We start from the raw sequence: 20,717 nt of genomic DNA on the forward strand, positions 1-20,717 counted from the left end.
TAGTATGTGTTAGATCACAGTATTTAGCTTGCATGCTGGAATGAATTTCCTTTTATATGAAGATATTTCATTCCGTATGGGAGAGTCTACGATTACGATCGAATTTCCATTTTTTTCTGCGATCGATGACGCAAAGGTTGTTCATGTTCATTAGTGTTCATTACTTAATGCAATTTCTTTCGAATACCTTCTAGTACATTTCAGTGCGGTTGGCGGTAGTATGATTCAGCAATGAATACCGTATCTATAAACCTTTTTTGGTTTCTCAATGTGGCTGAGGAGAGTTTCAGCCGCTGAGACGCTTCTAAATTCTAATTTTTGCTAACAGGAAAAACTTGAGAGCGATGCGATGCTTCGATATTGTGAGGAACTTTGGAAAAATAACTACAACTATTTTCCAGTGCACAACTAAGACTGTTATCGATCTTTATTCGCCTTCTACAAGGCCTAGAAAATCAAAGATTCAGTAATCTATCCCCTCAAATGCCTTGTCGCCCCAAAAATATGACTTAGCAAATAGATTACTCAGAGGCAAAGTCAGAGAAGCAGAACACAACAACGCTCACCTTGATAGCAATAAAATCATGATGTTAGCTGACCACCGGTGTGAAGCGTTACTCTGCTAGTAGTAACTAGTAACGATGCCTTGCATCTGTTCTCGTATGGCAAAACCCGCAAAGTTCTTGATACATCGCTAGTAGGCTGGTGACAGCGATGCATTTTTCTTCGCGAATCATGATTGGGCTTTTGGCTGCAATATACGAGGTGAAGTAAAAAGTTCTGTTTTCGCTAAATGTAAGACAGAGTAAAGTAAGACATATTTTATTATGTAAGCATCACATCGGCACAAACTGTACGGCGATTTCAAGGTGACATTACGAGACTAAAAACCGAAAAGATCGTGGTCCGATCGCGGTGAACTTTCTTAAGCGATCGCCAGGCTCGGATCAACAGGCAGGAATGTTTTGCTGTGTGTGTGGTGGGATTGGAAGGGATCCATCATCCACTTCTTCCATCGGGACAAACATTCAAATCAGACCTCTACTCTCAACAACTGACCTGAACGAAGGACGCGATCGACCAGAAACGGTTAAAATTGGCGAATAGGAGGCATGTTGTGAGCCGTCAAGATTATGCCGAGCCGTACACATCTTTAACGACACGTCATGAGCCCCGGGAGCTTGGATGGGTGGTTCTACCGCACCTGGCGTAGAGTCCACACCTTTTTAACTATCACCTTTTTGAGCATTTGCAAAATTTTCTTGATAGTACAAACTTAGCCTCAAGAGAGGCTTGTGAAAATGAGGTGGGCAAGTTTTTTTGCCTATAAGGACGAGGACTTGTTCAATTATGATAATGAAATTAACATCAACATGGGAAAAGTTATGGAACGAAATTGCGATACGTGATCTAGATCGGTAAGTCCTAACTATTTTGATTTCATCGTCGAAATAAAGCGAAAAAAATGTTCACAACTTTTTACTTCACCTAATCGAGTGCATCCAATGTTTTTTCGGACTAGAACGTCTGGTTTGCTTCCAAAGCGTGACAAAGTAATCTATTCACGATGACGCATGGGAAACAAGCAAAATTAAATGTTTTCAACGTTATAATTGCTGGAAATCGGTAACCTTCAAAAAATCGCTCTCTGATACGTACCCTTAAAGGCGGCGCATCACGAAACTGACATACATAGTACAAGATAATATAATAATAGTATAGAGTTTGGGGTGTAGATTACGAGCATGAACGTGAACCCGCCTAACTTCTTCTCATCGTTTCGAAAAACGGGGTTAGGAATGGTGGTTGTTCCTATGAAGTAAATTGGGGCGTACTACTATTGTGCACGTGTAGACACTTGAGCGAGCGGTGGGACATTAATCATGGCTTCTCATCAGTCTTTCAAACAAAACCGATGAACAGCCTGCCGAGAAGACCGAAGCGCGTGTAAGAGGTCACGTTCTAACGTATATACTAAGAAAAACGTCGTTTTTTTAGAGGCGTTAGGGCGAACTCAGTGGAGCCACGCTCATTCTCGAAATCTACGTGCTGCGCATTCTCTCGTAGATTTCCCAACTACGTCAGTTTCGTGATAGGCCGTCTTTAGTTAGCAGTTAGTTCAGTCGTCTTTAGTCAGTTAGTTAGTCAGTTCTTTAGTTAGTTAGTTAGTTAGTTAGTTAGGTATCTAATAGATCATAAATAGGAAGATTCAACTCTTCTTCAATGATTTTCATATCTTCGCATTTTCATTTTCATATCTCGAATATCTTTTCGAACAAAGTCAAAAACAACTCTTTGAAGTGTTCGAATTTCCAAATGAGTCCGTGGACTTGAAATGATTGAGCCTTGGAATAATGTCAATAATTCGGACTAGAGTAATCATCATCATGGAAAAAACTGTTCGAATTTCCAAATGAATCCGTGGACTTGAAATGATTGAGCCTTGGAATAATCTCAATAAATCAGACTAGTGTTGCGACTCCTCATTGTTGGGAGCGTTTATTGGGAAAATCCGATGAGAATACAATTCGTGCTCCTTTTATGAGGAGCATTTTCTTTTCATTTTCATCGTGGAACGATGATTAAAGGCACTAGACAAAATATAACATTTCGGAAGGAGAGATGATTCACTATTCAACTATGTGGAATTTGCCATTTGAAGCTTAGAGGACTATTGAAATTCTTGCAATACAGAAGGCCATGATAACTAGAGTATTCATCATAATCCGTTTTTGAGTGGATACGAAAATTGCACTATTTCGCCAAGCACAGCTGTACAATCCAATATCGTCAGAACAAAAAACGAACTTACGCGCGTATTGCGACGACGAAACTCGATTATGGAGATCTCGAGAAAGAATATCCAACTCGTCTTTCTCCTTCGATGCCAATAATCCAGTCGTCCTCCCTCGACAGTCCTGGATAACCAAGCTGTACATCCTCCACGTCCATGCAGAACACAAGCACACTGGAACATCCCAAACTCTCACAATTCTTCGACAGCTTGTCTGGATACCACAGAGAAGAGCCGAAGTACGGAGAGTAATCAAAAAATTCTGTTTCTACTGCAGAAGAGAGAAGGCGGCACTCTTTCAACTGCCACCATTTCTAGACCATCCACAGGAAAGGGTAAAACAACCAACATTTCCATTCTGCAACAGCGCAGTCGACTATCTCGGACCATTTAACGTTGAGAATCATCCAAGTACCACCAAAGTATGGATCACCTTATTCACATGTCTCAACACCAGAGCCATTTACGTCGACATTGCAAGTTCTCTCAGCGCAATATGCTTCCTAAAAATACTTCGCCGATTCATCGCCACTAACGGCACTCCCAGATGGTTACTCTCTGACAACGCGCCAGCATTTGTGACAGTCTCGAACGCAATGTCATCGCTGACTAGAAGGGAAGAACAAGACGTCATCGACTATTGCGCCGCCCACAACATACGCTTCAAATTCGTCGCAGCGCTGGCACCTCGGCAAGGAGGTGTCTACGGAAGAATGATTGGAATTTTCAAGACATCGTTCAAAGCGGCAGTAAGAAATCGAACACTCGATTTTGACGAGTTTTTCACACTGACAAAAGAATGCGAAGCAATAGTTAATTGCAGGCCACTCACATATGTGTACAGCGATATCGATTCTGGTTTCCCACACAGACCTATCGATTTTTTGCGCCCACCTTCCATAATCGGATCACCACGCCTAGCGATAGAAGACCAAGGCGACGACGAGTGGAAACCAGAGGAGACACAACAAGATCTTTTACAGGACCAATGGAACTCTACAATCACGCTGCTAAACCGCTTCTGGCAACGATGGCACGAAGAATACCTGACAAGTCTACGAGAAAACTTCCAACACGAGCATCGACAACCGCGTCACACTTCATCGGAATCGCCCTTCGAAGACCAAATAGTACTCGTTCACGACTCAACGCGACCACGAGAAGAGTGGAAGCTAGAACGCATCATGAACCACTCCGATCTCTCAGCAACAGTCAAACTTCCAAACGGCAACACCATCACGCGCCCTCTCAATCTACTTTACCCACTGGAAATTCCTCCATCGAAAACAGCGCAAGCCACTTCGCCTGATGCAACCCAAACTAAAGCCACGAACGATTCGAGGGATATTCAACGTGAAACAACAGGAAAGGCACGAACACACCCGATGATATTACGAAGTCTCGCAAGACAACTCTACATACCAATCCTCGCCACTGCTTCCATCATTTCAATAGTGTCAGCAGACTTTACAGCATACAATCCTCCAAATACGAAATGTGACAAATACCAGTTTTCGCCAAACACATAATCTACTCCGACCAGTGTGTTCACAATGGAATCGCCATTGCAACTACTACAACGTCATCTTTCCCACCCAAGAAGCTCTTTTGCTGGTTCCACATATCATGTCCACTAGGACACATCCGAGTACCCTTACAGTTCCAGCCTAACAATGGATACTGCGGCGACACATGCAAGTGCCCTGAATGGACAAACTCTTGTAGCCATTACGATTGGAAACTTCCTCACTTCCAAATCTTCCGGTTGTCTCCCACTTCAAGCCCACGCAAGTCTGCTAATTCCAACCATCGACACTCTGCTCACCCGAACAAAGGTTAGGCGCATTTTATCAAATCCAGCTTTACGACGACACCCTCGTCATTGTCCCCGAACTACACATCAAAACCATGGAATTCTTGTCGAAGGACGACTTCACCTGCTTCGACCTGCAAGGACACAAACTAATGACCACTCCGAACCCCTCAAAAGTAACAGGTACTCCAGCGTACTGTCGACGCTATCCATGTACATCACCCCAAGATGCCCGCTCATTTTGCGCGTACTCTACACCAGTCACCGCGTATCATCACGACAACAGCTCCATCATCATCAAGGCATGGGGAACCATCACCAGAACTTATTACCCAGCTCTGGAACCCTCCCAAAAGTCAAGCCTTCCCGGCTACATCATACTGCGATGGACAATAGGAGGAATCCTCATCGATACTATGGAACAATTCGACATGGTCGAAGCATGCAGTTCTTTCGCGTGCATCTACATATCGAACTACTCATCAAATAGGAAGATCCTCCTACCTTCCTCAATAGCCATCTTCCAATACACTGTGAAACTCACCGCATGGAAAAAAGGCAAACAAATCTTTCAAGAAACCAAAACATGCGAAGGAAAACCAATATGCGAAATATTGGACTGCTTCATTTGTTGGGAACACATCCTCAACCCACATTGCTGAACCACGACCGAAATCATCACCACAATCGCGTTATCCTTACTGTCAATCGTTACTTATCGCCTTATATCTCCCGCGTTCCTGTGCACGTGGTGGATATTGAAGAAACTCCTTCAGACGACTAAGAAGTGCATCATCAAACTATTCAGATGCAGACACCGCACCGGAAAATATACACTTCCTCATTTTCCTTCCTACCATCGACCATCTCGACGGACAAGAAAAGTCTCCTCACTGATCCTCCTCTTCTACATCATCATCATCATCTAAAATACGCATCAATGCTCCCACATAGCCACCACCAGCAGCACAAGCCAATACTGCAAATCCGACTCCACAGATAAACAATGCTACTTCGATCAAACGACAACTCTAAAGCTACAACCGATAGGACAGGACGTATGTCTTCTATTACGTAACAGCAAGAACGAACCCGCTGGAACCATCTCCCTCCGCGTCCACGATATAGAGTATACGTGTCAACAAAAGACAGAATACTATACGAGAGATCACAAGTTTTATACGGAATCCCACCAACAATGCTGGAACTCACTAAGCTGCAAAGGCGAAACCTGCAAAGGAGTCACCACTTCCATGAACATTGCCGAATTCAACAGCTATGCCAAGAAAAATCCTGGATTCACATATTGCTCCCCCCGTTGCAAATGCCTCTGGTGTGATTGGTGTTTCTGGTGTAAAGAAACATGCCTCTTCTACAAAGTCTACGCGTATCCTGAGTCTCAAACTACTTATCGCGTCTTCACATGCCCATCCTGGTCAATCACAGTCGCAAGAACAATAACGATCGAAACATCGAAAATGAGGCAGCAACATAACTTCACCCTTCAACCGACACGTCCACACATGTGGAATAAAATCGAACTCACGCTAACCGCCACCACCGTCCCAAGCCTACCTATCCTATCAAGCTACTTCCTCACAGACGGGAAAATCGTCTCGAAAGTGGAACAATCACCGGCAGGACAACTAATTCCAAACTCCGTAGGACAGCTCCAATGTATCTCAGAAAATCCGGCCAAAACTTTCTCGTCATGCACCTTCTCAACAACCACCTGCACTTGCACACCATGAGTTTACGAAGCAACGTGCAACTGTCCTGAAGGAAACATGCGGAAATACCTCGACATTAAAAAGATAAAGGATAAAGTCACTGGCGTATCAATCCACTCGGGATGCGCCAACGCGTTTTAGTGGAATTCATAATCGTTGAGGTTTTGGAACGCGTGTTGGCCTATACAATGACTTGCGGGGGCCAGCCGATGATCAAGTCAGTGTTTTTTATCCTCCCAGACAAGTCTGGTACCAATTTATCGACCCCGGGGGGATGAAAGGCTTGGTTTGCGCTAGGGCGGTTTCGAACCCTCGACCGTGCGGCTACAACGGACCTCTAACCGACTGCGCCACACCGGCCCCTACCTCGACATTACCCGACTACAATTACCACTCGCAGGAAAAAACGTCATGAAATCCAACGCATAACTGAAATACAAGCAAAAACCACGTCCGGCTCAAGCACCTCCATCCAAGTCTCCACCCATGGACTCACTATCCTAACAAAACGCATCCACAATGAGTGTCTAGTCGACATCGGTTCCATCACCGGATGCTTCTCATGCATTCAAGGAGCGCGAGTACAAATATCATGCACATCTTCACTCACAGAAGAAACAGCCGAAATACATTGCGATAAACAAACACAGCTTGCTATGTGCTCTCCACACGGCAAAATTTCCGAATTAGTTTTCCACTTCACATCTTCCACAATTAATATGAATTGCCCCGCCGGAAAATCAACAGTCACTATTCAAGGAACTCTGGACTACGTAAACAACGCCCTGTTTCAAGCCTCTATACAGCAAGTGGATACAAACCGCGCCACATCGTCCGGATTCTCACTTGATAGTATACCCCGTGCAATATCAACAGTCCTCTCTACAATAGCAAACGTATTACAATACTGGAAAATGGTTATTGCCATCATAATCGCATTATGCATTATTTTACCACTTCTTCGCTTCATACGTACACCTTCTATCCGAGCTACGCTCGTAAAAAAGTCAAGATTGGGGTTGGGAGTATCATTTTGGGTTGGGAGTATCATGGCCTTCTGTATTGCAAGAATTTCAATAGTCCTCTAAGCTTCAAATGGCAAATTCCACATAGTTGAATAGTGAATCATCTCTCCTTCCGAAATGAAATGCGAAATAGTGCTTGGGTGCAATTGAGTCTCTGTGATTTCGTTCCTTTCCTTTTGGCAATGGCGATTCGAGTATTGTTTATGAACATCATGGTCATGGTCATTATTCGTAGCAGGGAGGTCCATGTGGAAATCGTCAACAAGTTGTCGATGATGTGTGAGTCATCGTCACGCGTGGTGGCATTTGAGTTAGAATGGGCGACAGTAGACGTTGTCGGGTTTTCGCTTTTGTCTAGCGGCCATTCGTTCTCGGGAGACTGGAGAAAAGTTGGTCCGTTCCACCACAAGTTGTTGGAGATGAGTTCTTGAATGGTGGAACCTCGGCTACCGGAGTCGGCTGGGTTGAGGTTTGTGGGGACATATCGGAGAATGGAGCTAGGTGCGTTTTTCCGGATTGCTTTTACGCGGTTCTGTACAAACACATGAAGAATTGATGGCGTTTTAGTCCACTGTAGTGCGGTTTCAGAGTCAGACCAGATATATAGTCGATTTGTAGCGATTTTGAGCTCCTTTGTGAGATGACTCATGAGTGTCATCCGAGTGTGAGAGCGCTAAGTTCAAGTCGTGGTATGGTTACGGTACTGTGAAGTGGTGCCAGACGGGCTCGCGCCATTAATAGTCTTGTGTCGACGTCCTGCGAGTTTTCAATTCTCAAGTAGGCTACAGCACAGTAGGCGTTGCGTGATGCGTCTGTGAATATGTGAATTTCGACTGAATTCCAAGTGAGTGTTGGAAGTGTTTTTCGAGGAAGTTCCAGATAGGGCTGAGTCCACGTCGAAGTGATGTGGGACCATTCTTTTCGTTTCCCTTGTGGAAGCAGTTCATCCCACTGCATTTGTTCTTTCCATAGGCTTTGTAAGAATATTTTTGCTACCACTGTCAATGGAGAGATGAAGCCGAGGGGGTCGTAGATCGAGGCTACGACTTTGAGTACTGATCGTTTGGTGGGGTGTTCCATTTGGGCTTGGAGAAATGGAAAACAAACGGTGATTGTGTCGGTGGGAATATTCCATGTTAGTCCTAACACTTTTATAGTTGGTTCCATCTTGGTCTCTTCATGGGACAAGAGTGTTGCGTTAACTGATGTGTCTGAAGATGTCCACTCGCGGGCGTTCATTCCAGCCAGCGTGAACAGCTTTTTCGTCTCCTGATATTTTTGTATGGCTTCGTCAGTAGAGTTAGCGGAAAGGAATATGTTATCGACGTAGCACGATTCCAAGATTTCGTGTACTAGTGGTGTTGCTGTTTTCGTGAGATGTAGGTAAATTGTTGCTGCGAGGAGGAATGCGCTGCATATTAATCCGAACGGAACTCGTAGAAAGTGGTAGATGACCAAGTTGTCGTCTGTGGGTGGTTCGTGGTGGTTCTTCAGCCAGAGGAACTTTGTAAAGCGACGGTGGCATTCTTCGAGGCCAACCATTAGGTAGGCCTTTTCTATGTCGCTGATAAGTAGTATGGGAGCAAGACGAAAGCGTAGTAGTATTTCACTCAAGTCCGGCAACAGTACGGGCCCTCTGTAAAGGAAGTCGTTTAAACTGGGAGCGTTGTGTACTCGGGCACTACCGTTGTACACTAGACGGATTTTGGTTTGCTTCTTGAATTCATTAATGACAGCATGGTGGGACAGGAAGGTACCAGGCTCAGATGGCTGGCTGGAAGGAAGTTTCCCGATGATTCCTCTTCGAAGTTGGTCTTGTATGATGTCGTTGTATTTGTCCAGGTATTCCGGTTTCTTTGATAGTGTCTTCCAGTTCGAGCGTAGGCAAGCGAAGCTATGGTCGAAGTTGTCCGGTACTGATTCCTGTTCGAGTTTAAATGGTAGACGAGTGTAGTATCGTTGTTCTGTTTCATCGTAGCGAGTGGTGTTGTTAAAGAAGTCGAGACATGTGATGTCGTCTGAGCGGGTGGCTTCGTCTCCTGTTCCGAGAGATTCGCATTTCCAAAATCGTTCGACCATTTCGTCGAGGTGAGTTCTACTCATTGGGTGGTCAGCGATTTCGTTGATTGCTGAATTGATTGTACGAGTAGTGAGCTTCTTGCCTGATATGACTTTTCTTAAACGTGCGTTGAGGAGATGATATCCATTTGGTAGTACGATGGAGTAGAAAGATGGGGATAGTACCAGATTCCAGAAGTGATCCATGCCTATCAGTATCTCAGGAGTTGATGACGTTGTTGGGATGACGACATCTTGAACGGTGATTGTGATTTCGTCTTGAGCAATGGCGGGCGTCTTTAGTGCTTGAGTCAGAATTGTTAGTGATTGTGCGGAAATCGTGTATGGAGTGTTGTCTTCAAGTTGGAGTTGAAGCGTGTGGAGCTGTGATGGTATCGTCGTGGGATGACACGTTCCAAATGTGTGAACGGTGATATCCTCTGATTCGATTTTGCGGAGTTCCAGTTGGGTGGCGATGTCCGTTGTGATATATGAATGAGATGATCCGCTGTCCAGGAACACGACTGTGAGTTATCTTCTGGGTTCATCAGTGTGACCTTTGTGTACATAAGAAGGATTGAATTCCCTTGGTGGATGTCATCGTGGTTGTCGTTGTTTGAGGTTACGGTAACAGTGTATGATGAGGAGGGTTCTTGGAATTCTCCGACAGTGTCTTGTTTATTGTGTTCAGGAGTGCCGTCCGAAAGATGAGCGTGATGGGTTGTTCGTATTGGATGACGAATTTGTGATTGTTCGTTGCGAGTATTGCTTCTGCTTCTCGGCCTAGAGTGCGTGTTGTGAGTGACGCGTTCATCATTATGTTGACGCTGGTTTTGAGGAGATGTGGGTTTGTGTGGTCTGCGATTGGTTGATGAATTGTCCGTGGTGGGAGCGATCTTGAAGCAAAGATGGTGATGGTATTCACACTTGTAACATGCAGCTGATTGTGCGCTTGTTGTAGGCATTTATGACACATTCTGCCGGTTTTCGCGAATTTCCTTCTTTCCTTGGCCGTTTGAACGATGGGGCACTGTATGGCATTGTGGGATGTTCGATTGCAAAATGGGCATCGTACTATTCGGCGATGTTGTGGCGTGGTCCTTCTGCTTTGGTTGTCCTGCTGCTGGATGTGTATTGGTCGTAGTTGGCGTCCTACTTTCTCGGAGATGTGGTACGATGTGTGATGCAGAGTGGTAGAAAGGTCCATTTGTCGTAACGTCGATTCCTTTCTTACGATCTGTTTAAGCAGCGCTATCATCTCAGAAGGTGTCAGGTTCTTTTGTCCGTCATGTCGTAAATTCTTGCTCTGACGAAACGCGGAAGTTTGTTGTACAATAGTGCTCCTAGTGCGAACTCGGGTGAATATGGCGTGATCACGGTGTACTGTCGTACGAGTTGAAGCATTCTCAAGTAGAGGTCTTGTAGTTGTTTGCCATCTGGGTCGCACTGCGGAAGACTCGACAACTGCGTATAGATCAGATGGCGCAGGGTGGACGGGTTGTCGTAAGTAGCGAGCAGGATATCGATGGCTATTGCGTAGTTGTCATCGGTGACTGGAAGGCCATCAATCGTTTGAAGAGCTCGTCCTTTGAGACAGCTTTTCAGGAGGGAGAATTCGGTTGCTCCTGATAGTGTTGACTTGGAATGGATGAGGGCGTGGTATCGAGCCCAAAATTCTGGGAATTCTAGGAGATTCCCTGTGAATGAAGGGAGGTCGAGACGGGTGAGCAGCGACGCGTCGAAGTAGTTGAGGTTTTGTGTTTCCTGTTGAATCGTGGGATGAGTGGCGTTGGGATGGGTAGTCGACGAAGGAGATAGAGAATAGATGGTTGAAGAGAATGGTTGATTGAAGGCATTCGGAGAGATCGTGTGGAGGTACGCGGTCGAAGGGAGTAGTGGGGGATAGGTGGACGTCGGTGGAGGCTGGAGTCCTTCGTGGTATGGATAGGCGGAGGCGCTTTGTTTTAGCATTTTGCTTCTTTCGTGGAAGACGTTACTGTTGTCTTGTGGATGTGGAGTCGAGTACGCGTTGAAAGTGTGAGCGATTCCTCTTTTTTCTAGTTCCTCTTGCATGAGAGTCCCACTGCTGTCGATTTGTTGTAGTGCTTTGATTGCTTTCTGTATGTCATCGCGGTAATCGCCATACTTGGAGATGAAGTCGTGGAAGATGATTACTTCGTTGGGGTCTTTGGTCATGAGGGTGGTCCATTCTTGATTGAGGTCCTCGAGTTTTCTCAGTTTCGTGAATAGCGATTCGTAGTGGGTGTCCTGCAGCTCAGCGTAGTCGAGAAGATCGTCGTTTACGGCTGTTGAGACGAATTCGGGAACATTTTCCTTGAGATCTTCTTCGCAGAGAATGAGGGCTTATGCCGAGTGCTTGCGTGCGATTCCGATTTTTCGGCGGAGCTGTGCGCTCATTTTCGGCAATGACGACATCGAGAATCGTGGCTAGGGAGAGACTGGTTCGTATTCGGGTGGGCAATGTTGCGACGCGGTTTCGACGCGATTGTTGTCGGCTGGAGAGACGCGAGATCAGACGTTGGCTGCCGTGGTCGCCATGTTGCGACTCCTCATTGTTGGGAGCGTTTATTGGGAAAATCCGATGAGAATACAATTCGTGCTCCATGTTTATGAGGAGCATTTTCATTTCATTTTCATCGAGGGAACAATGGTTAAAGGCACTAGACTAAATATAACATTTCGGAAGGAGAGATGATTCAATATTCAACTATGTGGAATTTGCCATTTGAAGCTTAGAGGACTATTGAAATTCTTGCAATACAGAAGGCCATGATAACTAGAGTATTCATCATAATCCGTTTTTGAGTGGATACCATCCAGTTGATCTTTTTCTTATTTCAATACGTCACATTTGTTTTTTTTCGAAGATAGCCAAGAGTAAGGAAATACATAGGTTTAATGTTACCATTTTTAGTTTCATGGGTTGATTTGAACATAAAAATGCTTCCACCATCGAGTGATGTAGCAAAATTTCCCGAAGAAGAGAATCCTAAAAAGTAGGAACGGTGCGTAAATCGATACGGAAGGTGTTGTTTATGACTTCCTGATGTGTTCTTCATACTCGGAAGTATTGATACATGGGTGCGTGCAATGGCTTATTACGAGATAACTCTGAAAAATTATTTATCAATTTTACTTACACTCATTATCATTTTAATCATTTATTCGGATAGATCTTTTAAGCTTTCACCTCTTCCCCCATCTCTTCAATAATATTCTGCTACTTGGCTAAGGCTATGGTGAATTCCTCTGCTTGGAACCAGTTCCATTATCGAAATATGACCTTTTTCAAGCAAATCCGTCATCTTTGCTGTTTTTATGATGGCCTCCATTCTTGTATAAGGTTTGGTGCTGACGTATTATTTCAATTCGTATTGTTTCCTTTCTCCACCTTACTAAATATGAGAATCCCTGATATCTAGGACCTGTAAAACGTTACTGCAGGCATTACTGCATGGTTTTCTTCCTAAACGCGTCAGTTCTACATTTGGAAAATAATCAGACGTAATTTGACACCTACGTTTCTTTGAAATCTCCATTTTGAAAACATTATTCGAGGTGAAGGTCTCCTTCTTCCCCAACTTTTCGCACGAAATGATGTGCCAACATGAAATGACGTGAATATCATCATCGTAATGATAAAAATGTTACGTCATTTACGTCAGATCACGTAAAGTGTTGGCCACCATTTAAGCAGCCGTTTGCATGTGTGTTTCTAGTTTTTGAAGAAACGATATTGGCAATCTCAGGGAAACATGCTGGGAAATAGAAACAGAAAGGAGTCATAGAAACGCAACACGTACAGTGGCACCGGCTATTGATCGGTTTACAACGTCTCATTTACTTCTTGCTAAATAAAGTAGTATGAAGTAACTACTGCACCACGGCGCACCACTTTGGCGCAGCAGACCTATCCCATTTCATTTTGTAGCTTTCCGGTGCTTATCTACCAATTCGACGCCGTTGGGCCAGTTCCACCCCATTTTGTAGCTTCCTTGCACCGTCGCATAAATTCGGCGCCGTGAGACCCGTCTCACTCACCTTTGTAGCTTTCGTGTCCCGGTGCATCAATCGGACGCCGCTGGAGTCGTCTCTCTCCCTTTTTGGAATTTCGTGACACACGAAGAAGCACATAGACAAACACATACAATTACACACACGAACCAAGCGGGTTATTATATACCAGTCTGAACGTCCGGCTAAAGCCAGACTTTCTGTGGTGTTCGCTCCGCCCGCCATCACTGATTAATGAAAATAAATTAATAATAGTGACTTTCTGTAAAATTAGAATTGTGTTTTCTAACAACGTTTTTTTTCTTTTTCTTAAAGGAAATTTAGGCTGAAGATTTCATAGTTTTGTTTGTAAACGCGTCAGTGCTACATTTGTAGAACATTCAAACTTCACCTTTAAGCACTTCTTCACTACTAATGTAATATAGACACGACTTGGAATCATTGCTCAAAGTATAGGTTTCAATCTTCTTTCCCCCACCACTTATCACAGACTGATGTTTCACATAAAATGAAGTGAATGACACCATGGTACTCATGAAGATAGCGTTTTAGTAGTTACATCAGATCATGTAAACAGTTGGCTATTATATAAGCAGCAGTTAGCATTCGTGTTTCCACTTTATGAAGAACGGAGGAGTCGTAGAGGTGAAAAGCAACGCGGAAAGTGGATACGACTATGAAACATTCGCAACGTTCCATTTTTCTTTTGCGACATGCACGCGAATTTACTGCGCGATACTTCTACACTACGACACAGGAATTCGACGCCGGTGGACCCGTCGCACCTGCTTCATTGGGTATCTGGCGCCAGCGCACCAATCTGACGCCGGTGGACTCGTCACACCCTCCTTTTAGTAGTTCGTGACTGACTTTCAGTCAGTCACGAAATATTAAAAGAATTTTTCAAGAAAGAATTTTCAGAATTAGAATCGTGTTTTTCTGACAACGCTTTGCCCTTTTTTTCAAAATGAATTTAACCGGAAATTTTCAGTTTTCCTGCTGTTTGCGTCATTTCTACATTTGAAGAACATTCAGACATTTCAGACACTCTTTCGATACCAACATTGAATGGACACGAATTGAAAACATTTCTCGAGCTATGGGTTTTCTTCCTGTTTTCCCCTAAAAATTATCACAGAATGATGTTTTAACGTAAAATGACGTGAACAACATTTTCGTACTGATAAAGATAACACTCCACATCAGATCATGTAAACTGTTCGCTATTCTTTAAGCAGCCATTCGCAGGAGTTTCCCTCTTCTTTTTAAGAAACCATGGTAGCAAGATGAGCAAGACCTGGAAGGAAATAAATAGGCGGAGGAGTTATAGAGGAGAAGCGTAACACGGGCAGTGGCACCGGTTATGAAACGGTTGTAACACCGTTCACCTTTAGCCGCATGGAAACGAAGTTATTGCGCACCAAGCCGACGCCGTGGGACCCGTCGCACCCAATGTTATAGCTATCTGGCGCCGGCGCACCAAACCGACGTGGCCCGTCTCGCCCCATTTTATAGCTATGTGGCGCCGGCGCACCAAACCCACGAGGCCCCAATATCCTGGATCCGTGGAAGATCACTGCATACTAGTATGATCATGATCATGATCATGATCATGCCATATAATAACGCGCTTAATCCGTGTGTGTGTATGTGTGTGTGTTTATCTGTGTGTCACGAAAATACTTCATAATGATGCAAAACTCTGGTCCGGTGAGGTGCCGAACCATTGCCATGCACCTGATAGACGAGCACTCTACCTTTTAACCATTTTCCCAAACTCTGCAGCTATCTATATTGGCTTTGATAAGGCAAGTAAGCTTCTCTCATATGTTAGTGAGGGTAAGTAAACTTTTTTTTGTTAATGTATACTCCTAAATTTGCTAGCTATCATGCTATATAATAACGGGCTTATTCTGTCACGTGTGTGCATCTCTGTATGTGTGTGTCTTAGTCAAGAAATTCCAAAAAGAGAGGGAGACGAATACTATGGCGTCGGTTTGGTGCGCTGGAACCTCAACGTGGTAAAATTGGGTGAAACGGGTAAAACGGCGTCGAATTCGTGGAGCAGCATTCCCCGGAGCAAGACAGCTGCAAAATGAGGTGGGACGGGTTCAACGAGGTTGAAATGGTGCGCCGGTGCCAGGAAGCTATAGAGTGGGGAGAGACGAGTTCTACTGCGTCGTTTTAGTGCGCGGGAGTCCCAACGCGGTAGAATGGCTTTCCATGGTCCTTTCGCATATCTATTTCCCAGCATGTCTTCTGATGCTGCTAACATCCTTCAAAAAGAGGAAACACACGTGCGAACGGCTAATCAAATGCAATACATGGTAACCAACAGTTTACGCGATCTGACGTAGCACGTCATTTTTACCACAACGATAGTGATATTCACGTCACTCCACGTTAGCACATCATTCGTTGCTAATAGTTGAAAACGGAGGAGACTCATTCTTCGAATAATGTTTCTAAATTGGGGAGGTTTGAGAGAAGCATAGATGTGAAATTAAGCTGGATTGCTTTCCAAATATAGAACTGAGCGTTTAGGAAAAACCATAGAGTCTTTCATCTATGCTTACCCGTCGCACCTGGCGCCGGTGCCATGATCATGACCATAAAGGCGAGCGAAGCGAACACTGAAAGGAAACACCAAAATAAGCCTGAAGCCCGGCTTTAGCCGAACGATCAGGCTGGTATATAATAACAAGTTTAGTCTGTGTATGTGAATGTGTGTGTTTGTCTGTGTGTCACGAAATTCGAAAAAGAGGGTGCGACGGGTCCAGCGACGTCGGATTGGTGCCCTGGCTTCAGATATCCATGAAATCGGGTACGATAGGTCGCACAGCGTCGAATTCCTGTGTCGTGGTGTAGAAGTATCGCACAGTAACTTTACGCGCGAAAGATAAATGGGACGTTTCATAGTCGTATCCATTTTCCGCGTTGCTTTTCACCTCTACGACTCCTCAGTTCTTCAGAAAGTGAAAACGCGCATACAAACGGCCGCTTAAATAGTAGCTAAGAGTTTGCATGATCTGACGAGGAACGTTATCTTTATCAGTACGATGATGTCGTTCAGATCATTTTATATAAAACATCATTCTGTGATAACTGTTGGGGGAAATCAGGAAGAAAATCCATATTTCGAGTAATATTTTCAAATTCTTCGACTAATTCGAGTAATACTTTCAAATTGTGTCTACATTATATTGGTAGGGAGTGTTTGAAGTTGAAGTTTGAATATTCTACAAATATAGAACCGACGCGTTTAGAAATAAAAATATGAAATCTTTCACCTTTGCTTATAAAAAAAGATGAAAAAAAGTCTGTTAGAGGTAAACAAGTCTAATTTCTCAGAAAGAGCACTAGTGTTGATTTTCGCTGATCAGTGAAGGGGAGCGAAGCGAACACCACAGAAGGTCCGAAGTCCGGCTTTAGCCGAACGTTCAGACTGGTATTCTATACCAGTACTGATCCTATCTCTTTCTTTACCAAAATTTTTCCCATACATAAATGTGTCTTCGAATCTAAATTCCTTCTTGCTGCACCAAATTATTGAATGGAAGCGGGGTGACGCAGCCAGTAGGAGGCTCCACTTTGGCTGCTCGACCGATCAAAGGTTCGACTCCGCCCCTAATTCCGACCAAGCATTTCATTCCTCGAATAGTACCAGACCTGTCTGAAAACATAAAAACACTGACTTGAAGAACATGCCTAACCTCCACAAGTCATTGAAAGGCTACACGCGCAGTCGTAAAGGTCATACTGCTCTCAAAAAAATTCGAACGCGTTGGGGCATCACCACTGGAATTGATCAGCGTCGTGCACTTTATGCGCTTTATGAAGGAGCTGGGTTCATTAGTAGCACACGAGACCATCGCATCACTAAAGGGTAACATCTAAGGGTACAGTGTGCATGTCCTTCGTAGCCTATGTCCCGCAAGAGGATAAAGATGCTATAGATGCTGCTTCTTAGGTGTCAGACTAAATAGAAACCCACATAAAGGATGATGTAGATAAAGAGGCAACGATACTACGCAGGTAGCATCAAAGCCTTTAGAAACAGCTGTAGAGCTACACAGGCAGAGTAAACTCAAAGCGACATGAAGCACGGTGTAGTTGCTTAAGCTGCTGCGTTCGTAGTGGGCGGTGGAAGTGGTGGGGAACCATCGAATTCCAGTTCAGAATGGTGCCACCAACTCAACTTCTTCGATCCCAGCTCCAGCGCACAGCTTCGAACGCAGTCGTTTAAACAATCGTTTCATATCGTTTTGCCCCTACTATAGTTGGTAAACTAAGCCGGCTAATAACCACAGCTCCGAAACCGTTCCGAAAGTAAGTGGTCAGCTATTTTCAGCGATCCAAGTTTCCCTTCAGCAAATACGTTGTGCAATTTTTGCAAACATTATCGAAAAGCGTTTTCAAGTTATGCACTCAAAATTTGTTTTTAATTTTGTGATGTCACGGCCTTTTTCCAATGTTCAGCTCCTTCACGAAAAATTTCTGACCGTTTCCAGTTCTCGTAGGATGATTCGCACCGGAGAAAAAACACTGTCATTAGTGAATGAAATTTCACGAAGATTTGCAAATTCAAAGAAGTCGAAACAATGGTCAAACCTATACGAAAGATGATGTACACAATGTTAATTAATCTGCCTGGAAAGAGTCTCATGATCGATATCTGTTCGTTTCTCTTCCGAATTCGTCAATTTTGCTGTTTTTTTTTTAAAGTGTCTCGGTTCCTATAAAGGATTTGATGCTGACAAGTGATTTTGACTCATCGCTCCTTTCTGACAACACAGGCCTAATTCTCCTCTTTTCAAATTTTTCACCGAAGTATTGTGTGCTCTAAAATCTAAAGGCGTTTCTTCATACCAAATTAGCAGTCGCCATAGTGCCTGTCGGTCATCACCACGCTATTTTTCTGAGATCTACTACACTAATAGTCATTATCTTCGTGTCATCAATCTATCCGGTTTTTAAGGCGTAGTTTTCGATAAAAGACATAATTTAGGCTTTGTGGCTGAAGATGAGAACGACTCTTGTTGTTCTTTCGTGTGTCCTGTTTCTGAGGATGCAGTGCGCTATTGTAAAGGAAGTAAGCGACGGCGACAATATGTAAGCACAAGAAAAGTCAATTTTGATTATTTTCTCTTACATATTCTTTCGTGTTCAGAGTTCATCGCCTGAAACGAGCGGTTGTCATCGCACCACCACGACCACCAGTAGTCGGACGACCACCACCACCGATCGTCCCACCACCACGACCGCCGATCGTCAGACCACCGCGACCGCCGGTCGTCGTAAAACCGCCACCGCCGGTCTTCGTCGCACCACCACGGCGACCAGCACTTTATGCAGGTTGACGAAGAATAATTAATAAACATATCTTTTCGAACGCAAATAAAAGTGGAACTTTTGCAAAAGTGCTTTCTATCGTCCAGAATAGTTGCATGTATTTCTTAAAATTTTGTTTCTGTGCTCGTTTCATCAATGGGAGATTGTAGCGTAATTGCGGGAGCTCCAGCTGCAGGTCAGTGGTTCAAAATCGCCCGAGTCAAGCAAGTTTTTCATTCATGATTGTCATGAAAAAGTTTCATGAAATTTGTATTAGATCGGCTGGAATGATAAGATACTGACTTGATACATCAACTGGGTCATCATGTGCTCATGTAGGCCGCACACCGTGCGCATAAACCTCAAACAGTTCTAAACTGAAGGCGAACTCTTTTCTGCATCGCATTTAAGGCATTGTGTTGAATACCAAACTCTTTATTTTTTAAATTTTCTTAAGATGTAAAATGAGATGACAAGCGAAATGAAGAGAGAGTTTTTGCCATTGGTTTTTTTTTTCAATTCACCCGATGCGCTAAAGCAAGAGAGACATGAAAACGACAAAGAAAACAAGGAAAATATTGGAGGAATTCATTGCAAGATGGCAATTTTAATTTTTAAACAACAGCAAAGAGACATATTATTGGATTGTGGATAAATTCTGTGTATTTGGTACTGCAAAATTAATTATTGGTAGTTCTAAAAATGCATCCAGAAACAAAAACTACCTCCAACTTGTCAGTTTTGGTATAAAATGGAATTCCTCGCTGTACAAGATAGTAATAGTTTGGTTTTCCGATTTTATTGATTCCGACAAAACAAAACTGAAACACAAACGGAGTGTCAGTTTGATAGACGAGTAGAAAGTCTACAAATAAAGTTGTCAAAAACTGTGCATCAACGTGCAAAATACATCTCTGAGTGGATGCAAAACGTGCAAAATACATATCTGGGTGGATGGAGAAAGCATCTTCGACTGTTTTTTCTTGGTACTTATCGTTCTCAAACTGATGACAAATTGGCTCAACAGTGCTTTTTGGGGCACATTTTAATACGAAATCTGGTGCGAACCTGTTCCATATTCATTTTCTCTCTGAAAGCCGACACACATAGAAAGCTGGGGTGTTTTTAAACAAGTGCTCCATGAGTGTATCGGGGACCGGTGATCCGGAGTTCTTTGCGTTTCCTCCGCCCTTTTACGGGTCCTGTGGTATGCCGGGGTCGCGAACGTACCTCGATGACCACGCATCGTCGTTAATGAGGACTGGACAACCGTATCTGATACTCTTCGGGTACGGAAAACCCATTGGTGGAAGGGGTTGTCTGGATATTATCTTCAGGAAGTCTAAGAATCTTGTCAAATCATCCGGGACCCTCTTTATACGCACCCAGTATGTCGGAGAGGCTGCTAGACTACTGTGTATTCGTATCAAGGAATACCCAGATTTCAAAATGAACTACGTGCATATTCCGGTGTCGGGGAATCATAAGAGACACTATTACAACGAAGACGACTTCAAAGTTAAAGGCATCATCCCACGAATCTGAGGTGGTGCAGATTTTAGGTGGAGTATTCGTATACAGGATGGGAGACTACGGAGAGGAGGGTGATTCCGTCCATTTCTTCCTAATTGCCGTAAAAAACGGCCCGGAAGATACGGCTTCATTCGTTTTGGCGCACCTTTTTGTACAAGAGGTTCGATTGGAGCGCGTCAATCTTGTTCGGCGCCGCATCTCCGTAGTCGCTCTCTCCGCAGTCTCTCATCCTGTATACGAATACTCCACCTAAAATCTGCACCACCTCAGATTCCTGGGGTGATACCTTTAAGAAAATGACGGTCTGGGTTACCACTAGCGACGTTCTCGAGGTGTTTGTGTCAAAAATTCAGAAATAAGCTGCAAAGAGGAATGGCCGATCATGCAAAAACTCCGTA

The 20,717-nt window shown here is 44.0% G+C and overlaps 10 protein-coding genes across 14 annotated transcripts; 5 read left to right on the forward strand and 5 right to left on the reverse strand.

Annotated features, from left to right (window-relative positions):
• Positions 1-582: 582 nt before the first annotated feature.
• On the reverse strand, positions 583-2,939 carry RB195_005290 (uncharacterized protein; the record flags this gene model as incomplete). The annotated part of the gene is made up of 3 exons (XM_064177700.1): positions 583-751; positions 1,060-1,204; positions 2,813-2,939. 3 exons carry the CDS (start codon positions 2,937-2,939, stop codon positions 583-585), a joined length of 441 nt encoding a protein of 146 aa, XP_064034817.1.
• Positions 1,351-4,323, forward strand: RB195_005291 (uncharacterized protein; the record flags this gene model as incomplete). Its single annotated transcript, XM_064177701.1, has 2 exons — positions 1,351-1,418; positions 3,072-4,323. 2 exons carry the CDS (start codon positions 1,351-1,353, stop codon positions 4,321-4,323), a joined length of 1,320 nt encoding a protein of 439 aa, XP_064034818.1.
• Positions 3,391-4,323, forward strand: RB195_005292 (uncharacterized protein; the record flags this gene model as incomplete). The annotated part of the gene is made up of 1 exon (XM_013445337.2): positions 3,391-4,323. The coding sequence occupies one exon, from the start codon at positions 3,391-3,393 to the stop codon at positions 4,321-4,323; it is 933 nt and encodes a 310-aa protein (XP_013300791.2).
• Positions 4,324-4,702: 379 nt separating this feature from the next.
• On the forward strand, positions 4,703-5,269 carry RB195_005293 (uncharacterized protein; the record flags this gene model as incomplete). The annotated part of the gene is made up of 1 exon (XM_013445338.2): positions 4,703-5,269. One exon carries the CDS (start codon positions 4,703-4,705, stop codon positions 5,267-5,269), a length of 567 nt encoding a protein of 188 aa, XP_013300792.2.
• Positions 5,270-5,497: 228 nt separating this feature from the next.
• Positions 5,498-7,388, reverse strand: RB195_005294 (uncharacterized protein; the record flags this gene model as incomplete). 2 transcript variants are annotated; one of them, XM_064177703.1, is made up of 4 exons in its annotated part: positions 5,498-5,638; positions 5,700-5,823; positions 7,159-7,244; positions 7,314-7,388. In XM_064177703.1, the coding sequence occupies 4 exons, from the start codon at positions 7,386-7,388 to the stop codon at positions 5,498-5,500; spliced, it is 426 nt and encodes a 141-aa protein (XP_064034819.1). The 2 variants fall into 2 exon arrangements, with proteins under 2 accessions (XP_064034819.1, XP_064034820.1); XM_064177704.1 differs by lacking the exon at positions 7,314-7,388 and having other exon boundaries at positions 5,700-5,763; positions 5,820-5,900; positions 7,159-7,268.
• Positions 7,389-8,016: 628 nt separating this feature from the next.
• On the reverse strand, positions 8,017-9,627 carry RB195_005295 (uncharacterized protein; the record flags this gene model as incomplete). Its single annotated transcript, XM_064177705.1, has 1 exon — positions 8,017-9,627. One exon carries the CDS (start codon positions 9,625-9,627, stop codon positions 8,017-8,019), a length of 1,611 nt encoding a protein of 536 aa, XP_064034822.1.
• RB195_005296 (uncharacterized protein) lies at positions 8,017-10,678 on the reverse strand (the record flags this gene model as incomplete). 2 transcript variants are annotated; one of them, XM_064177707.1, is made up of 2 exons in its annotated part: positions 8,017-9,928; positions 10,053-10,678. In XM_064177707.1, 2 exons carry the CDS (start codon positions 10,676-10,678, stop codon positions 8,017-8,019), a joined length of 2,538 nt encoding a protein of 845 aa, XP_064034821.1. The 2 variants fall into 2 exon arrangements, with proteins under 2 accessions (XP_064034821.1, XP_064034823.1); XM_064177706.1 differs by having other exon boundaries at positions 9,741-10,385.
• Positions 10,679-10,689: 11 nt separating this feature from the next.
• RB195_005297 (uncharacterized protein) lies at positions 10,690-13,575 on the reverse strand (the record flags this gene model as incomplete). Of its 2 annotated transcripts, none has more annotated exons than XM_064177709.1 (2): positions 10,690-11,754; positions 13,483-13,575. In XM_064177709.1, 2 exons carry the CDS (start codon positions 13,573-13,575, stop codon positions 10,690-10,692), a joined length of 1,158 nt encoding a protein of 385 aa, XP_064034824.1. The 2 variants fall into 2 exon arrangements, with proteins under 2 accessions (XP_064034824.1, XP_064034825.1); XM_064177708.1 differs by having other exon boundaries at positions 13,483-13,509.
• Positions 13,576-15,707: 2,132 nt separating this feature from the next.
• RB195_005298 (uncharacterized protein) lies at positions 15,708-18,815 on the forward strand (the record flags this gene model as incomplete). 2 transcript variants are annotated; one of them, XM_064177710.1, is made up of 3 exons in its annotated part: positions 15,708-15,782; positions 18,464-18,567; positions 18,626-18,815. In XM_064177710.1, the coding sequence occupies 3 exons, from the start codon at positions 15,708-15,710 to the stop codon at positions 18,813-18,815; spliced, it is 369 nt and encodes a 122-aa protein (XP_064034826.1). The 2 variants fall into 2 exon arrangements, with proteins under 2 accessions (XP_064034826.1, XP_064034827.1); XM_064177711.1 differs by lacking the exon at positions 15,708-15,782 and having other exon boundaries at positions 18,524-18,567.
• Positions 18,816-19,926: 1,111 nt separating this feature from the next.
• Positions 19,927-20,331, forward strand: RB195_005299 (uncharacterized protein; the record flags this gene model as incomplete). The annotated part of the gene is made up of 1 exon (XM_064177712.1): positions 19,927-20,331. One exon carries the CDS (start codon positions 19,927-19,929, stop codon positions 20,329-20,331), a length of 405 nt encoding a protein of 134 aa, XP_064034828.1.
• Positions 20,332-20,717: the final 386 nt, after the last annotated feature.

Source organism: Necator americanus, chromosome I (assembly GCF_031761385.1).
Source record: "Necator americanus strain Aroian chromosome I, whole genome shotgun sequence".
In the NCBI taxonomy this organism is placed as follows: Eukaryota; Metazoa; Nematoda; class Chromadorea; order Rhabditida; family Ancylostomatidae; genus Necator; species Necator americanus.